We start from the raw sequence: 20,727 nt of genomic DNA, 5'->3' as shown, positions 1-20,727 counted from the left end.
TGTTTCTCTGCAGTAAAGCAATGTGCTTCTTTCACACACTATGCCTAAGTACCTATGCCTAAGCCATCTTTTCTTCAAAACTGTCAGGACCGCAGACACTTGTCACTAAAGGGGGTATATTTCAAATTAATGGACAGATACAAGGGGGTTTCTGAATTGCATAAATTCATATCCTTACTACCATATTTTATCCCCCAAAGGAGTAGCAAAAACTATTGTACTGCGTAGTCTGATGATCCAACAACACTTTATCCAACATGATATAACAGGCTGGTGCCCTAGTAGAGAGCTGCTAGCACTGCAGAACAAACGTTGCCACTTTTAGAATGGTTCAACAAATAAATAAATAAACACAGGCAAGACTGATAGCCATTTAATTATGTTATTATTTGTATCTCTTTTCACTGTATCATAAGCCAGTCTGTAAATAACTCTTTGTTGTTGTTGGTTTTCGTTTTTCAAGGGTTTCTCTATGTAGCTGTGACTGTCTGGAACTCACTCTGTAGACCAGGCTGACGTCAAATTTACAGATCCTCCTGTCTCTGCCTCTGAGTGCTGGGATTAAAGGCGTGAGCTACCACCGCCCCATCGACCTAAGTATTTTCACAATACTGAAGTATGTAGGTATTGTAAGTATGAAGCAGTACCACACCCAACCAGGGAGCTTTGAGAAACAGAATGTCCCAAGACCAGGAAAAAAAAAAAGAGCTATAATCAATTCTCTTTATCATAATTCTAAACTTTTATAGCAATCAATTTTATTACCGACTAGCACATCACTTAATGATGTAATACCATCTAAGAAAGGCATCACTGGGTGACTCTGTCTGCTGCGTGAGTAGTCAGAGTGCACTCACACGAACTAAGATGGGACCCTATCGCTATGCAATGTAATCTCAACAGCTAAACTTCAGCCAAATAGCATGGGGCCATGCAATTTATTATTTTTTTTAATGGAAGTGAAGTTAAGTGTTTCTCTTTAATCATAAGGAATAAAATACTGTAGTTGTTAGTCTTTCTATTTTAAAAAATCTTGTTTTTTTTACTGCCTAATTCTATTATTAAGTGCTAATCCTAAAGAAAACATTATTGTTTCCTGTTTATTTTCCTCAGACATTTAGCTTACTATCAATGTGCTCTATTTTCTCTGTCCACAAGTGCCCCCATAAGCAATGCTCACATTTATGTAAGCTCTGCATATTCTCTCTTCCTATTACCTTTTTGATCAAATTCAATAGTTGATTAAGATCAGAATTTTCTATGTTAGCAAAACTAATTGATTAGAATTGTTTTAATACTTGAAAATTAGGTACAAAGGTTGATGAAGAGTTGGGTGTGGTGGCACACATCTGAAATCCCATCACTTGTGTGGTGGAAGCAGTATGATTTCAAGTCTAAGGCTACCCTGGGCTACAGAATCAGACAATGTCTCCAAAATGAAAAGCAAATCAAAGAGACAAACAAAAGGACCGATACTGAGAGCTTCTAGAGATGCTGAGACCGTGTATAGGGCAGACACTACATTTAAGACGTTAACATATTTGCTAGCAAATAAGTAAGATTATTCCTTAACAATTATACATCAAATAAATAGATAAAAGATTAGTCTTATCACACTGAAATATCTCTCAAGATCTCATGTTCTCTCTGCAAATCAACCTCACCACGCCTGTACTCCCCACCTCAATAAACTCCTAAGTTTGTTGTGGGCTTATGTTTCCTTCTCACTTGCACAATGAGGAATCACCTCCTATTTCTGTTAAGACTCCCTGTCTAGATTGAACCAGAGACCTAGGCCAGAGCAGGCCTGATATGGCAAGCTCCATGGAGTGGTAGCGAATCGAGACCAGGGACATTTACAGAGGCAGGACTGAGCCAGCGACCTGGGCTAGAGCAGACCTGAGATAGCTAACCCCACAGGAACAAATGATGAGTGAGTGGGCCAGAGCCAGAGACTGCTGCGGGTCTGGGCATAAATCTGGGGCCTTCGAGGGAGTAGACCTGAGCCAGGACCTCTCTGGGTCCGGGCATGAGTCTGAGACCCCTGAGGGTGAAGATCAGAGCCAGAGACCTTTGCAGGAGCAACCCCAAGCCAGGGACCTCTGAAAGAGCAGATACAGACCAGGGACATTTACAGAAACAGGTCTGAGTCTACAACCAAGACCAGAGGAGGCCTGAGACAGCAAACTCCACAGAGCGAGGGCAAACCCTGGGAACGCTGAGCGACCTCCAGGAACAGAGTGACCAAAGGGGTAACTAGAAGCAAGGCATTGATTGTACCACGAGGAACAACCATCTGCGCCTTGGATCCACTGACACCTAGAAGATTAATCACCAGAGTCACAGACAGCCACAACCACACCAATTAGAGGAAAAGATGAGTAGACAAGGTAAGAACACATGCAACATCACAAAGAACAACATGACACCAATAAAATTTAGTGACCCTACAATAGCAAGACTTGAACAACCAAATACAGATGAAGCAGAAGAAAATGATCTAAAAAAATAACTTCAGGAGAATGTTTGAGACTCTTAAAGGGGAAATGAGAAATTCCCTCAAAGAAATGGAGAAAAAGACAAACAAAAAATTGGAAGACATCAGCAAATCCCTTAAAGAAAACCAAGAAAAAGTAATTAAACATATGAAAGAAACTATTCAAGACTTGAAAACTGAAATAGAGACAATAAAGAAAATATAAGCCGAGGGAATTATAGAAATAGAAGTCACGAGAAAATGATCAGGAACTACAAATACAAACATAAACAGCAGAATATAAGAAATGGAAGAGAAAAATCTCAAGCGCTAAATAGACTCATCAGTCAAAGAAAACATTAAATCTAACAAAAGCTTAACACAAAATATCCAAGAAATATGGGACACCATGAAAATGCCAAACCTAAGAATGATAGGTATAGATGAAGGAGAAAGAAGTTAAACTCAAAAGCACAAAAATATATTTAACAAAATCACAGAAGAAAACTTTCCCAACCTAAAGAAAGATATGCCTATGAAGATACAAAAAACTCACAGAACATTAAATAGACTGGATCAATAAAAAAAAAAAGTTCCCTCGACACATAATAATCAAAACACTAAACATAGAGAAGAAAGAATATTAAGAGCTGCAAAGGCCAAGTAACATATAAAGGCAGATCTATCAGAATTACACTTGACTTCTCAATGGAGACAAGGAAAGCCAGAATGTCGTGGTCAAGCATTATGCAGACATTAAGAGACCAAGGATGCCAGCCCAGACTATTATACCCAGCAAAACTTTTAATCACAATAGGACAAAACAAGATATTTCATTACAAAACCAGATTTAACCAATACCTAGCCACAAACCCAGGCCTACACAAAGTATTAGAAGGAAAACTCCAACTCAAGGAAATTGGCTACATCAAAAAAAAAAAAAAAAGACAATCGATAATCTTACAGCAGCAAATCCCAAAGAAGGGAAAAACACAAATTAACATCACCAACAACAAAAACTAAATTAACAGGAGATAGCAATCATTGGCCATTAATATCCCTTAATATAAATGGACTAAACTCACCTATAAAAAGACACAGGCTAACAGATTGGATATGAAAACAGAATCCATCCTTCTGCTGCATACAAGAAACACACCTCAACCTCAAAGACAGACATCGTCTCAGAGTAAAAGGTTGGGAAAACATTTTACAATCAACTGGACCTACGAAACAAGCTGATGTAGCTATTCTAATGTCTAACAAAATAGACTTCAAACTAAAATCAAGCAAAAGAGACAAAGAAGGACATTTGATATTAGTCACAGGAAAAATCTATCAAGAGGAAATCTCAACACTGAACATCTATGACCCAAATACAAGGCCACCCTCATATGTAAAAGAAACACTTCTAAAGCTTAAATCATACATTAAAACCCACACATTAATAGTGGGAGACTTCAACACACTCCACTCTCACCACTGGACAGGTCAGTCAGACAAAAAATGAACAGAGAAATAAGGGAACTAACAGATGTTATGAATCAAATGGACTTAACAGACATCTATAGAATAGTCCATCCAAACAGAATAGAATATACTCATAGAACCTTCTCAAAAATTGATCACGTACTCAGTAACAAAACAAACCTCAACAAATAAAAAAAAATTGGAATAACCCCATATATCTTATCAGATCATTATGGCTTAAAACTAGAATTCAACAGCAATACTAATTCCAGAAGGCCCACAAAGACAATCATCAACGGGTCAAGGAAGAAATAAAGGGAGAAATTAAAGACTTCCTAAAATTCAATGAAAATGACCACACAACATACACAAATTTATGGGACACAATGAAAGCAGTGTTAAGAGAAAAGTTCATAGCACTAAATGCCTACATAAAGAAGATGAAAAAAATCTCACACTAGTGAATCAACAGAACATTTGAAAACTTTAGGACAAAAAGAAAACTCACCTAAGAGAACTACACAATAGGAAATAATCAAATTGAGAGCTGAAATCAACAAAATAGAAACAAAAAAAAAAAAACAAAGAATCAATGAGACAAAGAGTTGGTTCTTCAAGAAAATCAACAATATAGACAAACCTTTATCCAAACTAACCAAAAGGCAGAGAGAGAATATCCAAACTAACAAAATCAGAAATGAAAAAGGGGACATGACAACAGACATAAAGGAAATACAGAAAATCATCAGGTCATATTTCAAAAACCTGTACTCCACAAAATTGGAAAATTTAAAGGAAATAGACAACTTTGTGAATAAATATCACTTACCAAAATTAAATCAAGACCAGATAAGCAAATTAAATATACCTATAACTGCTAAAGAAATAGAAACAGTCATCAAAAGTCTCCCAACCAAAAAAAAGCCCAGGACCAGAGGGTTTCAGCTAAGAATTCTACAAGACTTTCAAAGAAGAACTAATACCAATACTCCTCAAATTATTCCAAACATTAGAAACAGAGGGAACATTGCCAAACTTTTATGAGGCTACAATTACCCTGATACCCAAACCACTGAGAGACATTACTAAGAAAGAGAATTATAGACCAATCTCACTCATGAACATTGATGCAAAAATACTAAATAAAATACTGGCAAATCAAATCCACACATCAGAACCATTAACCACCATGATCAAGTAGGCTTCATCCCAGAGATGCTGGGATGGTTCAACATATAAAAATCTGTCAATGTAATCCGCCATAAACAAACTAAAAAATAAAAACCACATGATCATTAGATATTGAAAAACTTTCGACAAAATACAACATCCCTACATCATAAAGGTCTTGGAGACAGCAGGGATGCAAGGAACATACCTAAACATAACAAAGACAATATACAGCAAGCCAACAGCCAACATCAAACTAAATGGAGAGAAACTCCCAGAGATCTCACTGAAATCAGGAACAAGACAAGGTTATTCGCTCTCTCTATAGCTACTCAGTATAGTTCTTGAGGACCTAGTTAGAGCAATAAGACACCAAATGGAGATCAAGGGGATACAAAAGAAGATCGGAAGAGAAGTCAAACTCTCACTATTTGCTGATGATATGATAGTTTACACAAGCAACCCCAAAATTCTACCAAAAAAATTCTACAACTCATAAACACTTTCAGTAATGTAGCAGGATACAAGATTAATTTAAAAAATCAGTAGCCCTCCTGTACAAGATGATAAATGGACTGAGAAAGAAATCAGAGAAACATCCCCCTTCACAATAGCCACAAATAGCATAAAATATCTCGTAGTAACTCTAACCAAACAAGAGGAAGACTTGTATGACAAAAACTTTAAATCTTTGAAGAAAGAAATTGAAGAAGGCACCAGAAAGTAGAAAGATCTCCCATGCTCGTGGGTAGGTAGAATTAACATAGCAAAAATGGTAATCTTACCAAAAGCATTCTACAGATTCAATGCAATTCCTATCAAAATCCCAGCAAAATTCTTCACAGACCTTAAAAGAACAGTACTCAACTTCATATGGAAATGCAAAAAAGCCCAGGATAGCCAAAACAATCCTGTACAATAAAAGAATTTCTGGAGGCATCACAATCCCTGACTTCAAACTCTACTACAGAGCTACAGTACTGAAAACAGCCTGGTATTGGCACAAAAACAGACAGGAGGACCCATGGAACCTAATCAAATCAATCCACACACTTTCAAACACCTGATTATCAAAGACTTCAACATAAAGCCAACCACACTGAACCTTAAAAAAGAGAAAGTGGGAAGTACACTTGAACGCAATGACACAGGAGACCACTTCCTAAATATAAGCCCAGTAGTACAGACACTGAGAGAAACAATAATATAAAAAATAAATAAATGGGACCCCCTGAAACTGAAAAGCTTCTGTAAAGCAAAGGACACGGTCCACAAGACAAAATGACAGCCTACAGAATGGGAAAAGATCTTCACCAACCCCACATTGGACAGAGGGATGATCTCCAAAATATACAAAGAACTCAAGAAATTGGTCATCAAAAGAACAAATAATCCAATTAAAAACCGGAGTACAGAGCTAAACAGAGAACTCTCAACAGAGGAATCTAAATTGGCTGAAAGACACTTAAGGAAGTGTTCAACATCCTTAGTCATCAGAGAAATTCAAATCAAAACAACTTTGAGATTCCATCTTACACCTGTAAGAATGGCCAAGATCAAAAACACTGTTGACAACTTACGCTGGAGAGGTTGTGGGGTAAAGAAAACATTCCTGCATTGCTGGTGGGAGTGCAAGCTGGTACAGCCCATTTGAATATCAGTGTGGTGATTTTTCAGAAAATTAGGAAACAAGCCGGGCAGTGGTGGTGCACGCCTTTAATTCCAGCACTCGGGAGGCAGAGGCAGGCAGATCTCTGTGAATTCGAGACCATCCTGGTCTACAAGAGCTAGTTCTAGGACAGGCTCCAAAGCCACAGAGAAACCCTGTCTCGGAAAAAAACAAAACAAACAAACAAAAAAAAAACCAAAAATCAAGAGAGAGAGAGAAAGTGAAGAAACAACCTTCTCAAGACCCAGCAATACCACTCTTGGGTATATATCCAGAGGATGCTCAAACATGCCACAAGGACATGTGCTCAACTATGTTCACAGCAGCATTGTTTGTCATAGCCAGAACCTGGAAACAACCTAAATGCCCCTCGACTGAAGAATGGATAAGGAAAATGTGGCACATTTACACAATGAAATACTACACAGCAGAAAAAAATAACATCTTGAAATTTGCAGGCAAATGGACAGAGCTAGAAAACATCATACTGAGTGAGGTGACCCAGACCCAGAAAGACAATTATCACATGTACTCACTTGTAAGTGGTTTTTAAACATAAAGCAAAGAAAGCCAGCCTACATATCACAATCCCAGAGAACCTAGACAACAATAAGGACCCTAAAAGAGAGAGATACATAGATCTAATCTACATGGGAAGTAGAAAAAGACAAGATCTCCTGAGTATATTGGGAGCATGGGGACTTTGGGAGAGGGTTGAAGGGGAGGAGAGGGGCAGGAAGGGGAATAGAGAAAAATGTAGAGCTCAATAAAAATCAGTAAAAAAAAAAGTCTTTAAAAAATATCTCTCATGCCGGGCAGTGGTGGCGCACGCCTTTAATCCCAGCACTCGGGAGGCAGAGGCAGGCGGATCTCTGGGAGTTCGAGGCCAGCGTGGTCTACAAGAGCTAGTTCCGGGACAGGCACCAAAGCTATAGAGAAACCCTGTCTTGAAAAAAAAAAAAAATCTCTCGTAAGTCTCTTACATCATGTCATGTAAGAAGATATACTCCAAAAAACACTGCTATTCCATGGCTGCACAAAATACACCACAGTGCAGGGGGCGACCCTCACATGGCTTCAACACGGGGGAAGAGACTGTCAGAACCCAAAAAATCTACTTGCTAACACAGACTGTAAGAATGGCTAAGCAAGCAGTCATAAAGCATACCACTCACTTTCTCTGATGCATGCACAGAGAGGGAAATGTGGTCAAATATTAGCACTCATTGAATATAAAAACGAAGGCATAGTTATTGTTTGGAATTTTTATTAATTTTAATTTTTGACTATTTGAAATTCTTAGAGGTAAACAAACAAACGTTCCTGGTAGCAGTGGCACAAGCCTTTGTTCCCAGCAGCCTTTAGTCCCAGGAGGCAGAGGAAGGTGGAGCCTGAGTTCAAGGCCAGCCTGGTCTATATAGAGCAAGTTCCAGAACAGCCAGGGCTATGTAAAGAAATCTCAAAAATAAACAAAGAAACAAACAACAAAAAACCCAAACAACAAAAAAACCAAGTAAGCACCTAGTATTTTTAAGAATGCTATCAACTTATGATGTAAGCATTTCTAACATTAGCAGAGAGAAAGTTGTCACTTTTTAAAATATGTGATATAAACACCTCATATAGCAATATGCCATGTGACAACACTTGGGTCAACAATCACTCAACAATGATATCTTAAGCACTACTTACTGTTATTCCCTTAAGAATGCATAACTGGAGCTATGGATGTAGTTTTATGGTAGACAGCTTGCCTAGCATTTGTGCACCATGACCTGAGTTCAATTCAAGGAGTGCCAGGTTGGGGGTTGATATATTGATTAGTTACACAGTAGCCATCTTAGGTTGTGTGAATATACTCTCATGTTCACAATGACCAAATCACCTAGTGTCATTATTTCTTAGACTGTATGTGTCTTTAAAGTAGTCATGACTACATATAAATTCTCTGAAAGGAGAGCTAAATGGAAGAATAACTAGCTAAAACTATTTCCCATCTGTTTTTACTAATCAATTAAATCAACAAAAATATTCTTGATGTTTTGTTGAACTATGTATGGGAAATGTTAAACTTAAGAAATTACTCAATATTAAGTTAAGTTAAATTTTCAAATAACCTTATGAATCTGTAACTCAGAGCTAGGAATGACTGTGATATCACCTATCAGTCTACTTTCCTTCGTAGATGCTAAAAAACGTTAACCCTCAAGTGACATTCTAAACAGCAGAATGAGAGGTGTGTTCCAGGTGACTCCATACAACAACAGTCACTCTCACTGCAGCAAAGCTGGATGTAGCCATTTGGAGCTTTATCCGTAATCAACCTGCAGGGTGTGGTGATGCATGACTCCAATCCCAGCATTCTGGATGCAGAGGCAGCCGAATGGCGGCGAGGTGAATACAGGCCATCCTGAGTTACATTGCGGGAACTTATCTTTTTTTAAAAAAAATAAAAAAGGGAGGGAGGGAGGGAGGGAGGGAGGGAGGGAGGGAGGGAGGGAGGGAGGGAGGGAGGGAGGGAGGGGATGTTCTAAATGAAAACATACCTTGAATAGCTGGGGGACAGATAATCAGGGTCTGATGAAAAGCATCACCACAACCGAACTGTGCAGTTCCCGCCTGCAGAGGTATTCCATGGTGCACAACTGAGTGAGCAGATGTGGTTAATGCCTGAAACAATCAGTGTACTCCATGTTATATAGGGCAATATACCAATCGCTACAAATATACTATAAATCCACACATACTTCTTAAAATCATAATTCCACGATTAAAATCAACCCAGAAAATGAAACAAAAAGCAGACTGGTCAACCTAAATTGGGTTTACTGAACTCTATTTTTGATAAGAGTTTTGGTCCTAACAACACAAAAGGAAGATTTGAGATAATGAATTCAAAAGGTACATTCTACTTGGTTTAGCTAGAACAGAACAGACGTACTCAATGCTCACCCCAAGGTACATTCTCCCTGGTTTATACAGAACAGAACAGACGTACTCAATGCTCACCCCAAGGTACATTCTCCCTGGTTTATATGGAACAGAACAGACGTACTCAATGCTCACCCCAAGGTACATTCTCCCTGGTTTATACGGAACAGAACAGACGTACTCAATGCTCACCCCAAGGTACATTCTCCCTGGTTTATACAGAACAGAACAGACGTACTCAATGCTCACCCCAAGGTACATTCTCCCTGGTTTATACGGAACAGAACAGACGTACTCAATGCTCACCCTCACTGAATCTGCTGCTGCTCGCATGATGTTTCGACATCTCAAGCAAAATGAACAATCAGAAGGCTTTTCATAAAGTACTAACAACTATAAATTCTTACCTGGCTTCTTAACGTCCCAATTTTAGTAAGGTTTGCCGTGAGAGCAGCGGTGCCGTTTGATGCGACCGGCCGTAAAAGCGACATTTTACTGTGGGTACTTGTTTCACATGAACTTGGGTGGGACTTACAAATATCCATAATATGAAAGCAGGACTTCACACTGCACAAGAAAAAGTGGAAAATATTGTAACATTATTTAAGACGCTTAGTTTAAGATTATTGTACAGTAACAAAATAAAAATTATTTGGAAAAAAATAAATTCTACAATTTGTACTTTATTTCTTGTTCTTTTTCTAACAGTAATTTCTACAAGAAAAATATTAATGTAAATATATATTATGCTGATAATATTTTTAAGAATGCAATTTTTATTATTTATTAACACACAATAATTTAATTATCTCTGCTTTATTTAATTTGTACTAAATTTTAATAGACAAATCACTAAATTAATAGTACCAAGAATGTCATTATGATGTTATTTTCAAAGTGGTTATTTATGAACATCCATAGAATATCTTCAGTGTTTAAGGGCAGTATACCTGGGTTTCATAAAAATACTAGTACAATGGCATTTCACAATAATGAATATTGATTCATTCACATAATAACTTTCATTACTGTTGTGACAACAGCAATGTAGTTGCTTTAAGCCATGGGGGAGTGTCTATTTAGGTTTTAAGTGACGGGTTTCACTGTGGCATACTCACACATAGGAATCACTATGCTTCGCTGTACTCTATTCCCGCCTGCTCTCTCTCATGTTCCTCCTCCCACTCCTCTCCCAGAACATCTGCTCTGAAGTCACATGATTCTACTACCTTTGCCAACCGAGAAAGACCATAAAACGTCACAAATTTTACTTAAGGCAGCTGACAAGGCCTTCAGAATGTGACCATATCTTCTTCCTTACTAACCCATAAAACCCCTATTTCCTTCTAAAACTTAAAGGAGCAAGAGAAGGAGAAAGAAATCAAAAGATACACAAGGAAAACAGACAACAGAGTTACAGGTCTCCAAAGGTCAGAAGCTAGGGAGAGCTGGTGAAAACAGAAATGGGACTCGAGAGACTCTGACGTTCTCTCCTATGCCCTCGCTGCCCCAGTAGCAACACTCCCATTTTCAGTGACACTTGGGGTCAGCAGTGAAACTGGCCTTCCAATCTGTGTTCTAATTCAACTCTCCACATACTAGTCCATGCCATCTGGTCCGCGTGGTTCCATCTCTTTAGACTTATTAATGTCTAGTGAAGACACTGGTTTTCTATATACCTATCATTTTTAAAACACACTATGAAAGATTATAAAATGACATACTGGTTGCTGTGAGGGAAATCTAGAAGATGCTTCATATTAACGAATGGGTGGTTCAGTGTCTCAATTGGAGTAATTCTTAAGTCTGCATCAATCAGCAACATTTTTTTCAACAGACTAACAAATTCTCTTCTGTCAGCTTTCTCAGCCAAAAGATCACTTCCTTCCAAATCCATCACTGTGTTCACCTATGACATCAAAGTTTCAAGCCATAAAATAAAGATAAAAAGAAGTGTTTGTTAAAATTCACATCTTAAAAGAAATACCAGTCAACTAGTTATTTGAAACAAAAAGAACTGAAGTTCATAAATCTACAAAATCTTCTGAGGTAACAAACAGGATTCACTCAAAGTAGGAAATTTAAGGAAAAAAAAAAAAACTTGCTGGGTGGTACACACTTTTAATCCCAGCACTCAGGAGGCAGTGACAGGTGGAGCTCTGAGTTTGAGGCCAGCCTGGTCTACAGAACAAGTTCCAGGACAGCCAGGACTACACAGAAAAACCCTGTCTTAAAAAAGTATTTAAAAAAACAAAAACAAAGAAACAAAACCACTTTATTACTACTGCATAAGTGAATGAGTGAATACATCTGTTTGTATATGTATCTCTATGTAAGGGCATGCATGTGTACTGTGTTGAGTGTGTGTCTCTGTGTGCATGTATATATCTCTCTGTGTGTATATGTCTCTGTCTGTCTTGAGTGCTTGGGTGTTAAGTGTGTATGTCCGTGTATGCATGCCCATGTGAGTCCCATTCATGTGTGTGGACATCTTTGTGTTGAATATGTGTGTGTGCACATGTATGAACACGTGGACATCTTTATGGAGTAGGTTCTTCTCTTTCTCTTCCACCTTTAAATATGTTCCAGGGCCAGAGCTCAGGTCACCAGGTTTGCATGGCCAGTGTTTTTTTTTTCATTGAGCCATCTCACTAGCCCAAACGTTGAGCCGGGCAGTGGTGGCGCACGCCTTTAATCCCAGCACCCAGAAGGCAGAGGCAGGAAGATCTCTGTGAGTTCGAGGCCAGCCTGGTCTACAAGAGCTAGTTCCAGGACAGGCTCTAAAGCTACAGAGAAACCCTGTCTCGAAAAAAACAAACAAAAAAAAACCAAAAACTAGCCCAAACGTTGTTACTAAACACAGACCTATTCCTATTAAGACAGGAAAAAGTCTTCTTGTTCATTTTCCTTTTGATGACAAAACAAAAACAAAAACGCTAAAACCTTTAGAAAATGACAGCATAGGCAAATTTAAACTCTGATAAAGACAAATACAATTTAGCTTGAAAGCTTGAAAATTATGAATTAATTCTGTTTCAAACACTTCAAAAGTAAGATTTAGAAATGAATGAGATCCTGGCAGTAGTGGCTCACACCTTTAATCCCAGCAACAGGAAACAGAGGCAGGCAATCTCTGAGTCGAGGCCAGCCTGGTTTATAGGGTGAGTTCCAGAACAGCCAGGGCTACATAGAAAAATCTCATCTTGAGACACAAAAAAAAAAAAAAAAAAAAAAAAAAAAAAAGTAGAAACTGAGTGTTGTGTTTTGAATCCTTGGCCCTCTAGGGTCACCTTCAGCACACAAGATTAACAAAGCGACTGCAGTACTCACGTGCACTATATCGTCCAGACTGTTGAATATGTACTTTCTGGCTTCTTTAGACTTCATTCCTGTCTCTGCCTCATGCTCTTCCAGTGTCTTATTATATACATTCAAGAGAAAAGAACATATTACTCTCCATATGCCTTTAAGCCTGACACAAGTAGCCTAATACCAAGTGTAGTTGTTTCAAAAAGAGCAACAAGCAGAAATGTACTTTTTATACAAGTTAATGAATAAATATGAAGTCATGAATGGCGCATTCGGTAAGCCCAGTACTCAGGAGGCTGACACGGGACGATCAAGCTGGAGACTACCCTGGATTGTGTTGAGTTTGTCAACTTGAGACAACCAGAATCATCTTGGAAGAGGGAACCTCAGTGGAGAAAATATCTCCATTAGCACAGCCTATGGACAAGACTGTGGGACATTTTCTTGATCAATGATGGATGTGGGACGCCCATCCCACTATGGGACGCCCAGATCACTGATGCAGTGCCACACCTCCGCATGCAGTCCCAGGTGATGTAAGACAGCACGCGGAGGGGCTGGAAAAACAGCCCCTGGTCAAGAGCACTTGTTGCTTATACAGAGGGTCAAGGTTCTGTTTCCCAGAGCCCACATGGCAGCTAACAAGCATCCAGGTCCATAGGATCTGACACCCTCTTCTGACCTCTCGAGGCACCAGGTACACATGTGGTACATATACATACATGGAGACAAAACACAGTTAAAAAAAAAAATCTAAAATAATTTTTTTAATTTAAAGGTGGGGGGATGGGAGCATGCCAGTAAGCAGCACTCCTCCATGGTTTCTGCTAGAGCTCCTTCCTGTCCTGGCTTCCTTGAATGATGGGCTATCATCAGGGTGTGAAAACTTTCCAAGTTGCTGTTGATCATGGTGCTTATTACAGCAACAGTAAACCAAACTAAGAAAGCTATCTCAACCCTATAAAAGAAACCAAAGCTGGTAAAGATAGTAACAGATTTGGACCCTGTCCTACAGTATTTATTAGTATATAATTGAGTGAGAAATATAACAAATGTAATATATATGCATATATATGCACTTTAAAAACACTAAAGATGAATTAAGTTGAGTTGTTAGAGAATAAGCAATAAAATAAAAACAGGTATGGAATGCATTATCCATGAGGCATCTTAGAAAACTGTTTAATAATAAATATGTTTATTTTTAGTTAATTACCTTTAATCTCCAACCAGAATGAGACATATCTGTTTCTCTGCAAAAAAATCTTGTGGATTTTGTACCCACATTTAACAATTGTTCTCCTGGTAAACCTTGAGTCTGAGAAATGTATCGAATCTGAAAAATAATTTAAAAACAATTTATTCTTTCAATGACAGGCATTCGTTGGACATTTTGTCAGCAACTACACTAGATCTCAGGTTAAGAAGAAAAAGATATCATCTATGCCCTCAATAAATTCACACTGAGGACTCTGCAGTGTTTTAAATACACAGGAAATGCACACTGTAAGAAAAGACAGGGAAGGGCACCTAAAACGATTGTAGTCAAGAGTTTCCTGAGAAAAATTTGATCTATATTCAAGTTATATGTAAATTATTAATGTAATGTAAAATATTAAAGTTCTATATAAATCAAGAGAGGAAACCAACATGTTCAAAGCCTGGAAATACAAAGAGCATTAAGGGACAAGGAGTTAAGAGATGATACCTTTGGGGATAAGGCGGACAATTCTGGAGGTTTGAACCATGTTCCCATAGATGCTAAGAAAGTGCCTACCATTGAGCTCTTCCCAACCCAACAACTTACTAGGAAGGAAAGAGAGGGATTGGATTGATGGCCCAGACGAGCTATTCTAGGAAGAGCGTAGACAGAAAGTCTGGTGGTCTACGTGAGAAAGCCGACGGTTACAGACGCACCCTCCCAAGGAGCACACTGACACCCCTCCTGGCAGAGCCCCCTAACATTACCTGGCCTAGGCATCACATAGCACTCTTCCTTCGGTTCTGGGCTCTAATATCACCTTATTCATTATACACACCAAGCCAGGAAAAAACAGTAACTCTGTCTTCCCAGCAACCCCATTCTCCTTCATGAAGATTCTTCTCCATCCTGCTTTTCACCAGCTGGTGCACGTCCCTTTCCCTTGCCATCTCTCACTCTACTCTCCAACCCTCCACACACACGACAGTGCCTGGTACACATCAGCCTGTGATGGTGGTTCTCACATTCTCTAACTGCTCAGTACAAGAAATAAGCACAGGCTTGAACGGGGGAAATACAACAGGACCAAAAAGGTTCTCCATCTTCCCTCTTTCCAGTTTAACCTTGGACACTGCTTTATTAAGTAGTAGTTCATCTTCTTCTTCAACTTCAAGTTCTTTTCTCTTTTAATTCCTTCCTCTCAGATTAAGAGAAATCCTTTATCTTCTAGCCTCAAAAATAAAGATAAAAAATCTTGTCTTCTTAACAGTCACTTTTATAAAGGCCTTTCATTCCTTTCATTTTGTGCACAGTGAGGTGAGGGTTAAGAAAGAGTCCTGCTATATAGCTCAGACTGGCCTTAAACACAAAGCAATCATCCCGCCTCAGCCCCCTGGAGTTTTGGGATTATAAGCATATGCCACCACAGCTGGCTTCATTTTATTTACATACTAATGGCTACCATCTTTTTATTTAAAATTTTTGTTTAGCCAGCTAGACAATATGGTACATGTCTTTGATCCCAGCACTTGGGAGGCAGTGGCAAGTAGATAGATGCCTGTGAGTTCAAATCTCGCCTGGTCTATATAAAACAAGTTCCAGGACAACCAGGACTATATAGAGACCTTTTCTCAGAAAACCAAAAGACCACTTCTGTTATTAAAGCTTTTATTAATAACAAAAGCAAAACAGAAAATAAAGACTATTTTGCCAGTCATAGTAGCTCACACTCAGAAGGCTGAAGTAGCCTCAGATATGTTAGGGTGGGGGGGAAGAGGGGTTAACAATAAAAATTCTGAGAGATATAAAAGGCTACCATCTCAGGACAAAATGATAAACTGGCATGAGTTGTTCCTTCCCTGAAACCCAAATTTTAGGACAGGACAACAGGGTTGGTTGGGTATTTTAAAAAAAACTAAGGCAGACTGAGAAAAACCCTTCTCGGGGGCTAGACTGACACTATTGGGGTAAGAATGGAGTCCAGAAGGTGGCCACTACCAAAAAAGGGGGGGGACACAAGAGTACAGATCAGGTTTGGTTGTACCTTTTACTTTCCATCTTTGTATCAAGGCTGCTTTGGGAATATCGCTACCCATTAGGCATGCGGACGTGATCCACTGTTAGTGGCTTCTGGAGGCAAACTGCCTCTGGTAGTTTAGCTTTCTTTCTTTTTAATCATGTGTGTCTGGGTGTGGTGTCATGTATATATGCTTGTTTGCATGTGTGTGAGAACATTGTGATGTGGGAAAAGTCCATGTTCATCTATGTTTGCAAGTGTATAATCTTATCCTTGGTTGGATAAGGCTGTATTTTTTCCACAATTGCTCTCCATGCGCAGGGTCTCTCTACTGAACTCAGTGTTGGCAGATGCATCTCCTGATCCATCTTCTCAATTTGGGATTTGGAATCTGGGATTCAAACTCCTGTCCTCACATGACAAGTGCAACAAGGCCACTGAGCCACCTCCCCAACTACTTTTCTGTAATCTAGATTCCTCATCTGAAAATAGGACAGTAAGTATCCCAGAGACGTGGAGAATGTAAAGTTTTATAATAGTAGTTTCTACGCCAGGAAGGAACTCAGTAAGTAAATTAGAAATATTACTGTTGCCCACTGCCAGTGTAAGGTTAAAAATAGTACTAATGTACTTATTTTGTTGTTTATTTTTGATTTTGTTTTTCAAGACAGGGTTTCTCTGTAGCTTTGGAGTCTCTCCTGGAACTAGCTCTTGTAGACAAGGCTGGCCTCGAACTCACAGAGACCCGCCTGCCTCTGCCTCCCGAGTGCTGGGATTAAAGGTGTCTACCACCACTGCCCGGCTATAATAATGTACTTTAAAGAATACTATACCAGCCGGGCAGTGGTGGCACAGGCCTTTAATCTTATCACTCGGAAGGCAAAGGCAGGTGGATCTCTGTGAATTGGAGGCCAGTCTGGTCTCCAGAGTGAGTTCCAAGACAGTCAGGATTGTGTCACAAAGATTCCCTGTTTCAAAAAACGGGGTGGGGGGGGAGCGCTAAGCTAAGGCTATAATTCAGTGGTAGAACACAGTTCAATCCTGAGCCAGGGGAGGGGGATCACAAAGGTTTTAGTTGAACATGACGCCACACAACTATAATCATAGCACTTCCAATACAGAATTAGGAGAAAGAAAGCTTGAAGCCACTTTAATCTACCTAAGATTCTGTTTCAAAAAACAAAAAAGAACCCACTATCTTACTTGGAGTACCTCAGTGCTCTGAGACAACTGACAGCCGGAGCCAGGGAGCAGCTAAGGCAAAGAAGAGCATTCTGTAGTGATCTGACACCTACCTTAGGAGCCAGATGGAATCTATGAAAACGAAACACTGACATTTGTAAAAATACTTCTAGTTACTGGGAATCCCTAGCACTCAGGAGGCCAAGGCAAGAGTATTTCTTTAGGTTTGAGGACAGCATGGGCTATCTAGTGAATTCCAGGTCATCCTGGGCTGGAGTGTGAAATCCTATCTCAAAAGGGAGAAAAATTCCCTAAGATTAAGATATATTTGTGTTGTATTTTAAAACATAACGATTTTAAAAACTGAATGAAAATTGCAATTATTGGTGCCTCATGATAATCACTTTCTTCAGTTCCTTTGGAAGAACACCCACTCTGAAAATACTGTTCCTCTAAACCAGATAACACCTATTCTGAGTTTTGTTTAGTCTCCCTACTCCTTTGTCTTTAAAAAAAAAAAAAAAATTACAGGATTTAGAGAAATCAGGTCTGGCTCAGGCTTTTGTCTTTAAATCACCATGGTGACCCAACAAGCCTATTCATGTGGAGGTGGGTGCCATTGTCTCTCCTCCATATAAAGGAGGGAGCACAGTGACTCACCATCAAAGTTATTAGTACTAACATGAGCTGCCCAAGACATCAAAGTCCAAATCCAGAGGACACCAGCAATTCAACTTGGAATTGCCACTAGATGGTGCCTGCCCACAGGACTACGCAATGCCATGAATTAACCAGAAGTCTACATGCATGCTTCTGGCAGCACGCTGTGCCTCGGCACTGTGGCAGCTTGGAATGCTGGCTCTGGGTGGCCGGCCAAGTCCTTCAGAACCAGCCCTGCTCTAGCAGCTCCATCAAATGGAGCTGGAGACAGTTGTGAGTGACCTGATGTGGGAGCTAAGAACAAAACTCAGGTCCTCTAAGAGAGCAGAACATGTCCTAAACCACTGAGCCATCACTTTAGCCCCTCACATCCTTTTTGATATAGATAATCAACAATAAAACTCAGAATTAAGGCCAGGCAGAGTGGTGCACACCTTTACTACCAGCACTTGGGAGGCAGAGGCAGACAGATCTCTGTGAGTTAACCCCCAGCCTGGTCTGTGTAGTGAGTTCCAGGACAATCAGGGCTATATAGGGAGACCCTGTCTCAAAAAAGAAAAAGTTACACAGGCCTGGGCAAAGAGATACATGCCCTAAGACAGGGGACTGCACTACCTACTAACAACCTGCCTCAAACAAACAAAAGCTAAACACTGTATTACCTAAATATTATATGATATATTGGATGATGAATTATTTTTAAAAACTGGTTTGAAGTCTGCAGATTGTAACTTATAAAAATTTATCTGCGGTAATTTGAATAAGATGTCCCCCATAAGTTTGAGCATTTGAACACTTAGTCCCCAACTGGTGGCTTAGGAGGTATGTGGCCTTGCTGGAGGGATTTCAGTAGAGGTGGACTTTGAATTTCAAAAGACTCTTGCTAATTTGAACTAGCTCTCTTTGCTTCTTGTCTGTGGTTTGATGTGTGAGTTCTCAGCTGCAGCTCCAGCCAACCTGCACCTGTTGCCTATGCTCCATCATCATGGACTCTGAAACTGTAAGCCCAAAATAAATGCCTCCTTCTGGAAGCTGCCTTCTTCATGTTTTATCACAGCAATGGAAGAGTAAGTAATGCATTACTGGGACATTAGAAAGGAGCTTTTAAATCAAGATCTAATGTTAAGTGAATTTAAATTCCGTAAGATGCTAAGTTTAGATACTTTATGGAGCTAGTCACATTCGGTGCATATAGAATCATGCATGACTCAGACTATAAATTACTCTGACTTTCTACCAACTCCAATCATTATGACAGTTCTGTTACCTGATCATACTCCAAGGCTCCTGGGTAGAGTGGCCATCCAAGGAATAGTTCTGCAATCACACATCCCAATGACCACATGTCTATGGCTTCACAAAATGGCAAACCCAATATAATCTCTGGAGCTCTGAAATTTAAAAACAAAAACAAATTAGGTTCCTTTTTAATTTAAATGCTGATTTTATTTGACATTCTAAGAAAAGTTCTAAAGCAGCAGAGAAATCTTGTTTACGGTAACGTGACTCTAAGAACTCTTCAAAGCCCAGTGCTAAGCAGCGCTAAGGTGAAGGGGTTGTGAGCAGAACAGCATGTCCTGGAGTCTCTTTCCACAGCCCTTTCCCTCAGCAAGATCTGAACACTAAGAAATCAACGCAGACCTTGCTTTGCAAGCTACAGCAGATTAGGAAGAATACACAGAAAGAAAGCCGGCAAAAATCATTATACATTTGTGATGTCAACAGAACTGAAAACCAGGCAGTCAAAGTTAAGACCAAATGAAAACAAAAATTCCTGAAGTTAAAAGCTGACCTAGACCTACATGTTACTTCAAAACACAACAGTAACAGCCACGTAACTGGAGACTACTTCAGTGCATTCAGTCTTGAAAGTAAAAGTGCAGTACAGGGCCGGATGGATGGCTCAGTGGTTAAGAACGCTGTCTGCGGCCACAATTCAATCCACAGCACCTACATGGCAGGTTACAGCCGTCTGTAACTACGCCTTCTTCTGCCTCCCCTGGCACCAGGCACATGTGGTACACAGACTTACACGGAGGCAAAACACCAACACTCGTAAGAATTTTAGAGTTTTTTAAGATAATTTTTTAAAAGTATAAGATAAAACAATTAAGATGGGCTTTGCACCTTTAGTCCCAGCACCGGGGAGGCAGAGGCAGGTGAATCTCTGTACAAGTTCCAGGTCAGGCAGGGCTGTTACATAGAGAAACCCTGTCTCAAAAAAAAAAAAAAAAAGTATCTTAGAACTTAAAACACTTTGGTTATTTGGAAAAAAATGCATCATCCTCAGATCAATTATGCTGGTACTTCATGCAGCTTTCCTATGTAAGAACTAACACGTTAAGAGAGACTCCACGTGCAGCTGTCTAACTGCAAAGGAGCCATGCAGTTATCCTAGGTCGATAGGCCTACGGCTGTGTTTAACTTAAAACACTCAGTATCCCAAGAGTTTCAACACAGTACAACTAGTATTTTCCCTACATGAATTGAGAATAACTGGCCATGTTGCCATACAAACACAGATATATTCCTGTGTAACTACAATATAATTACAAACATCAGGAGTTGAGCAAGGAACATCTCTACTATCTAAGCCTCCCAATGGCCAAATGTATTAACAATGTCAGATCAATGAAACAGCT

General features: G+C 39.5%; 1 protein-coding gene across 7 annotated transcripts in view; it reads right to left on the bottom strand.

Moving 5' to 3' along the window:
• Hipk3 (homeodomain interacting protein kinase 3) overlaps window positions 1–20,727 on the bottom strand; it is an 86,907-nt gene that overhangs the window by 9,558 nt on the left and 56,622 nt on the right. For all 7 annotated transcript variants that reach the window (XM_057780369.1, XM_057780368.1, XM_057780372.1 and 4 more), the window contains 6 exons: window positions 19,353–19,476; window positions 14,242–14,361; window positions 13,047–13,133; window positions 11,441–11,625; window positions 10,124–10,283; window positions 9,332–9,455 (listed from right to left, as the gene is read on the bottom strand). In XM_057780369.1, the coding sequence (XP_057636352.1) occupies window positions 9,332–9,455; window positions 10,124–10,283; window positions 11,441–11,625; window positions 13,047–13,133; window positions 14,242–14,361; window positions 19,353–19,476 (800 nt within the window). The remainder of the gene's footprint in view (window positions 1–9,331; window positions 9,456–10,123; window positions 10,284–11,440; window positions 11,626–13,046; window positions 13,134–14,241; window positions 14,362–19,352; window positions 19,477–20,727) is intronic.

This window comes from Chionomys nivalis, chromosome 9 (genome assembly GCF_950005125.1).
Source record: "Chionomys nivalis chromosome 9, mChiNiv1.1, whole genome shotgun sequence".
NCBI classification, from domain to species: Eukaryota; Metazoa; Chordata; class Mammalia; order Rodentia; family Cricetidae; genus Chionomys; species Chionomys nivalis.
The sequence above is the reverse complement of the archived record's forward strand: the minus strand, read 5'-3'. Positions and strand labels throughout refer to the sequence as shown.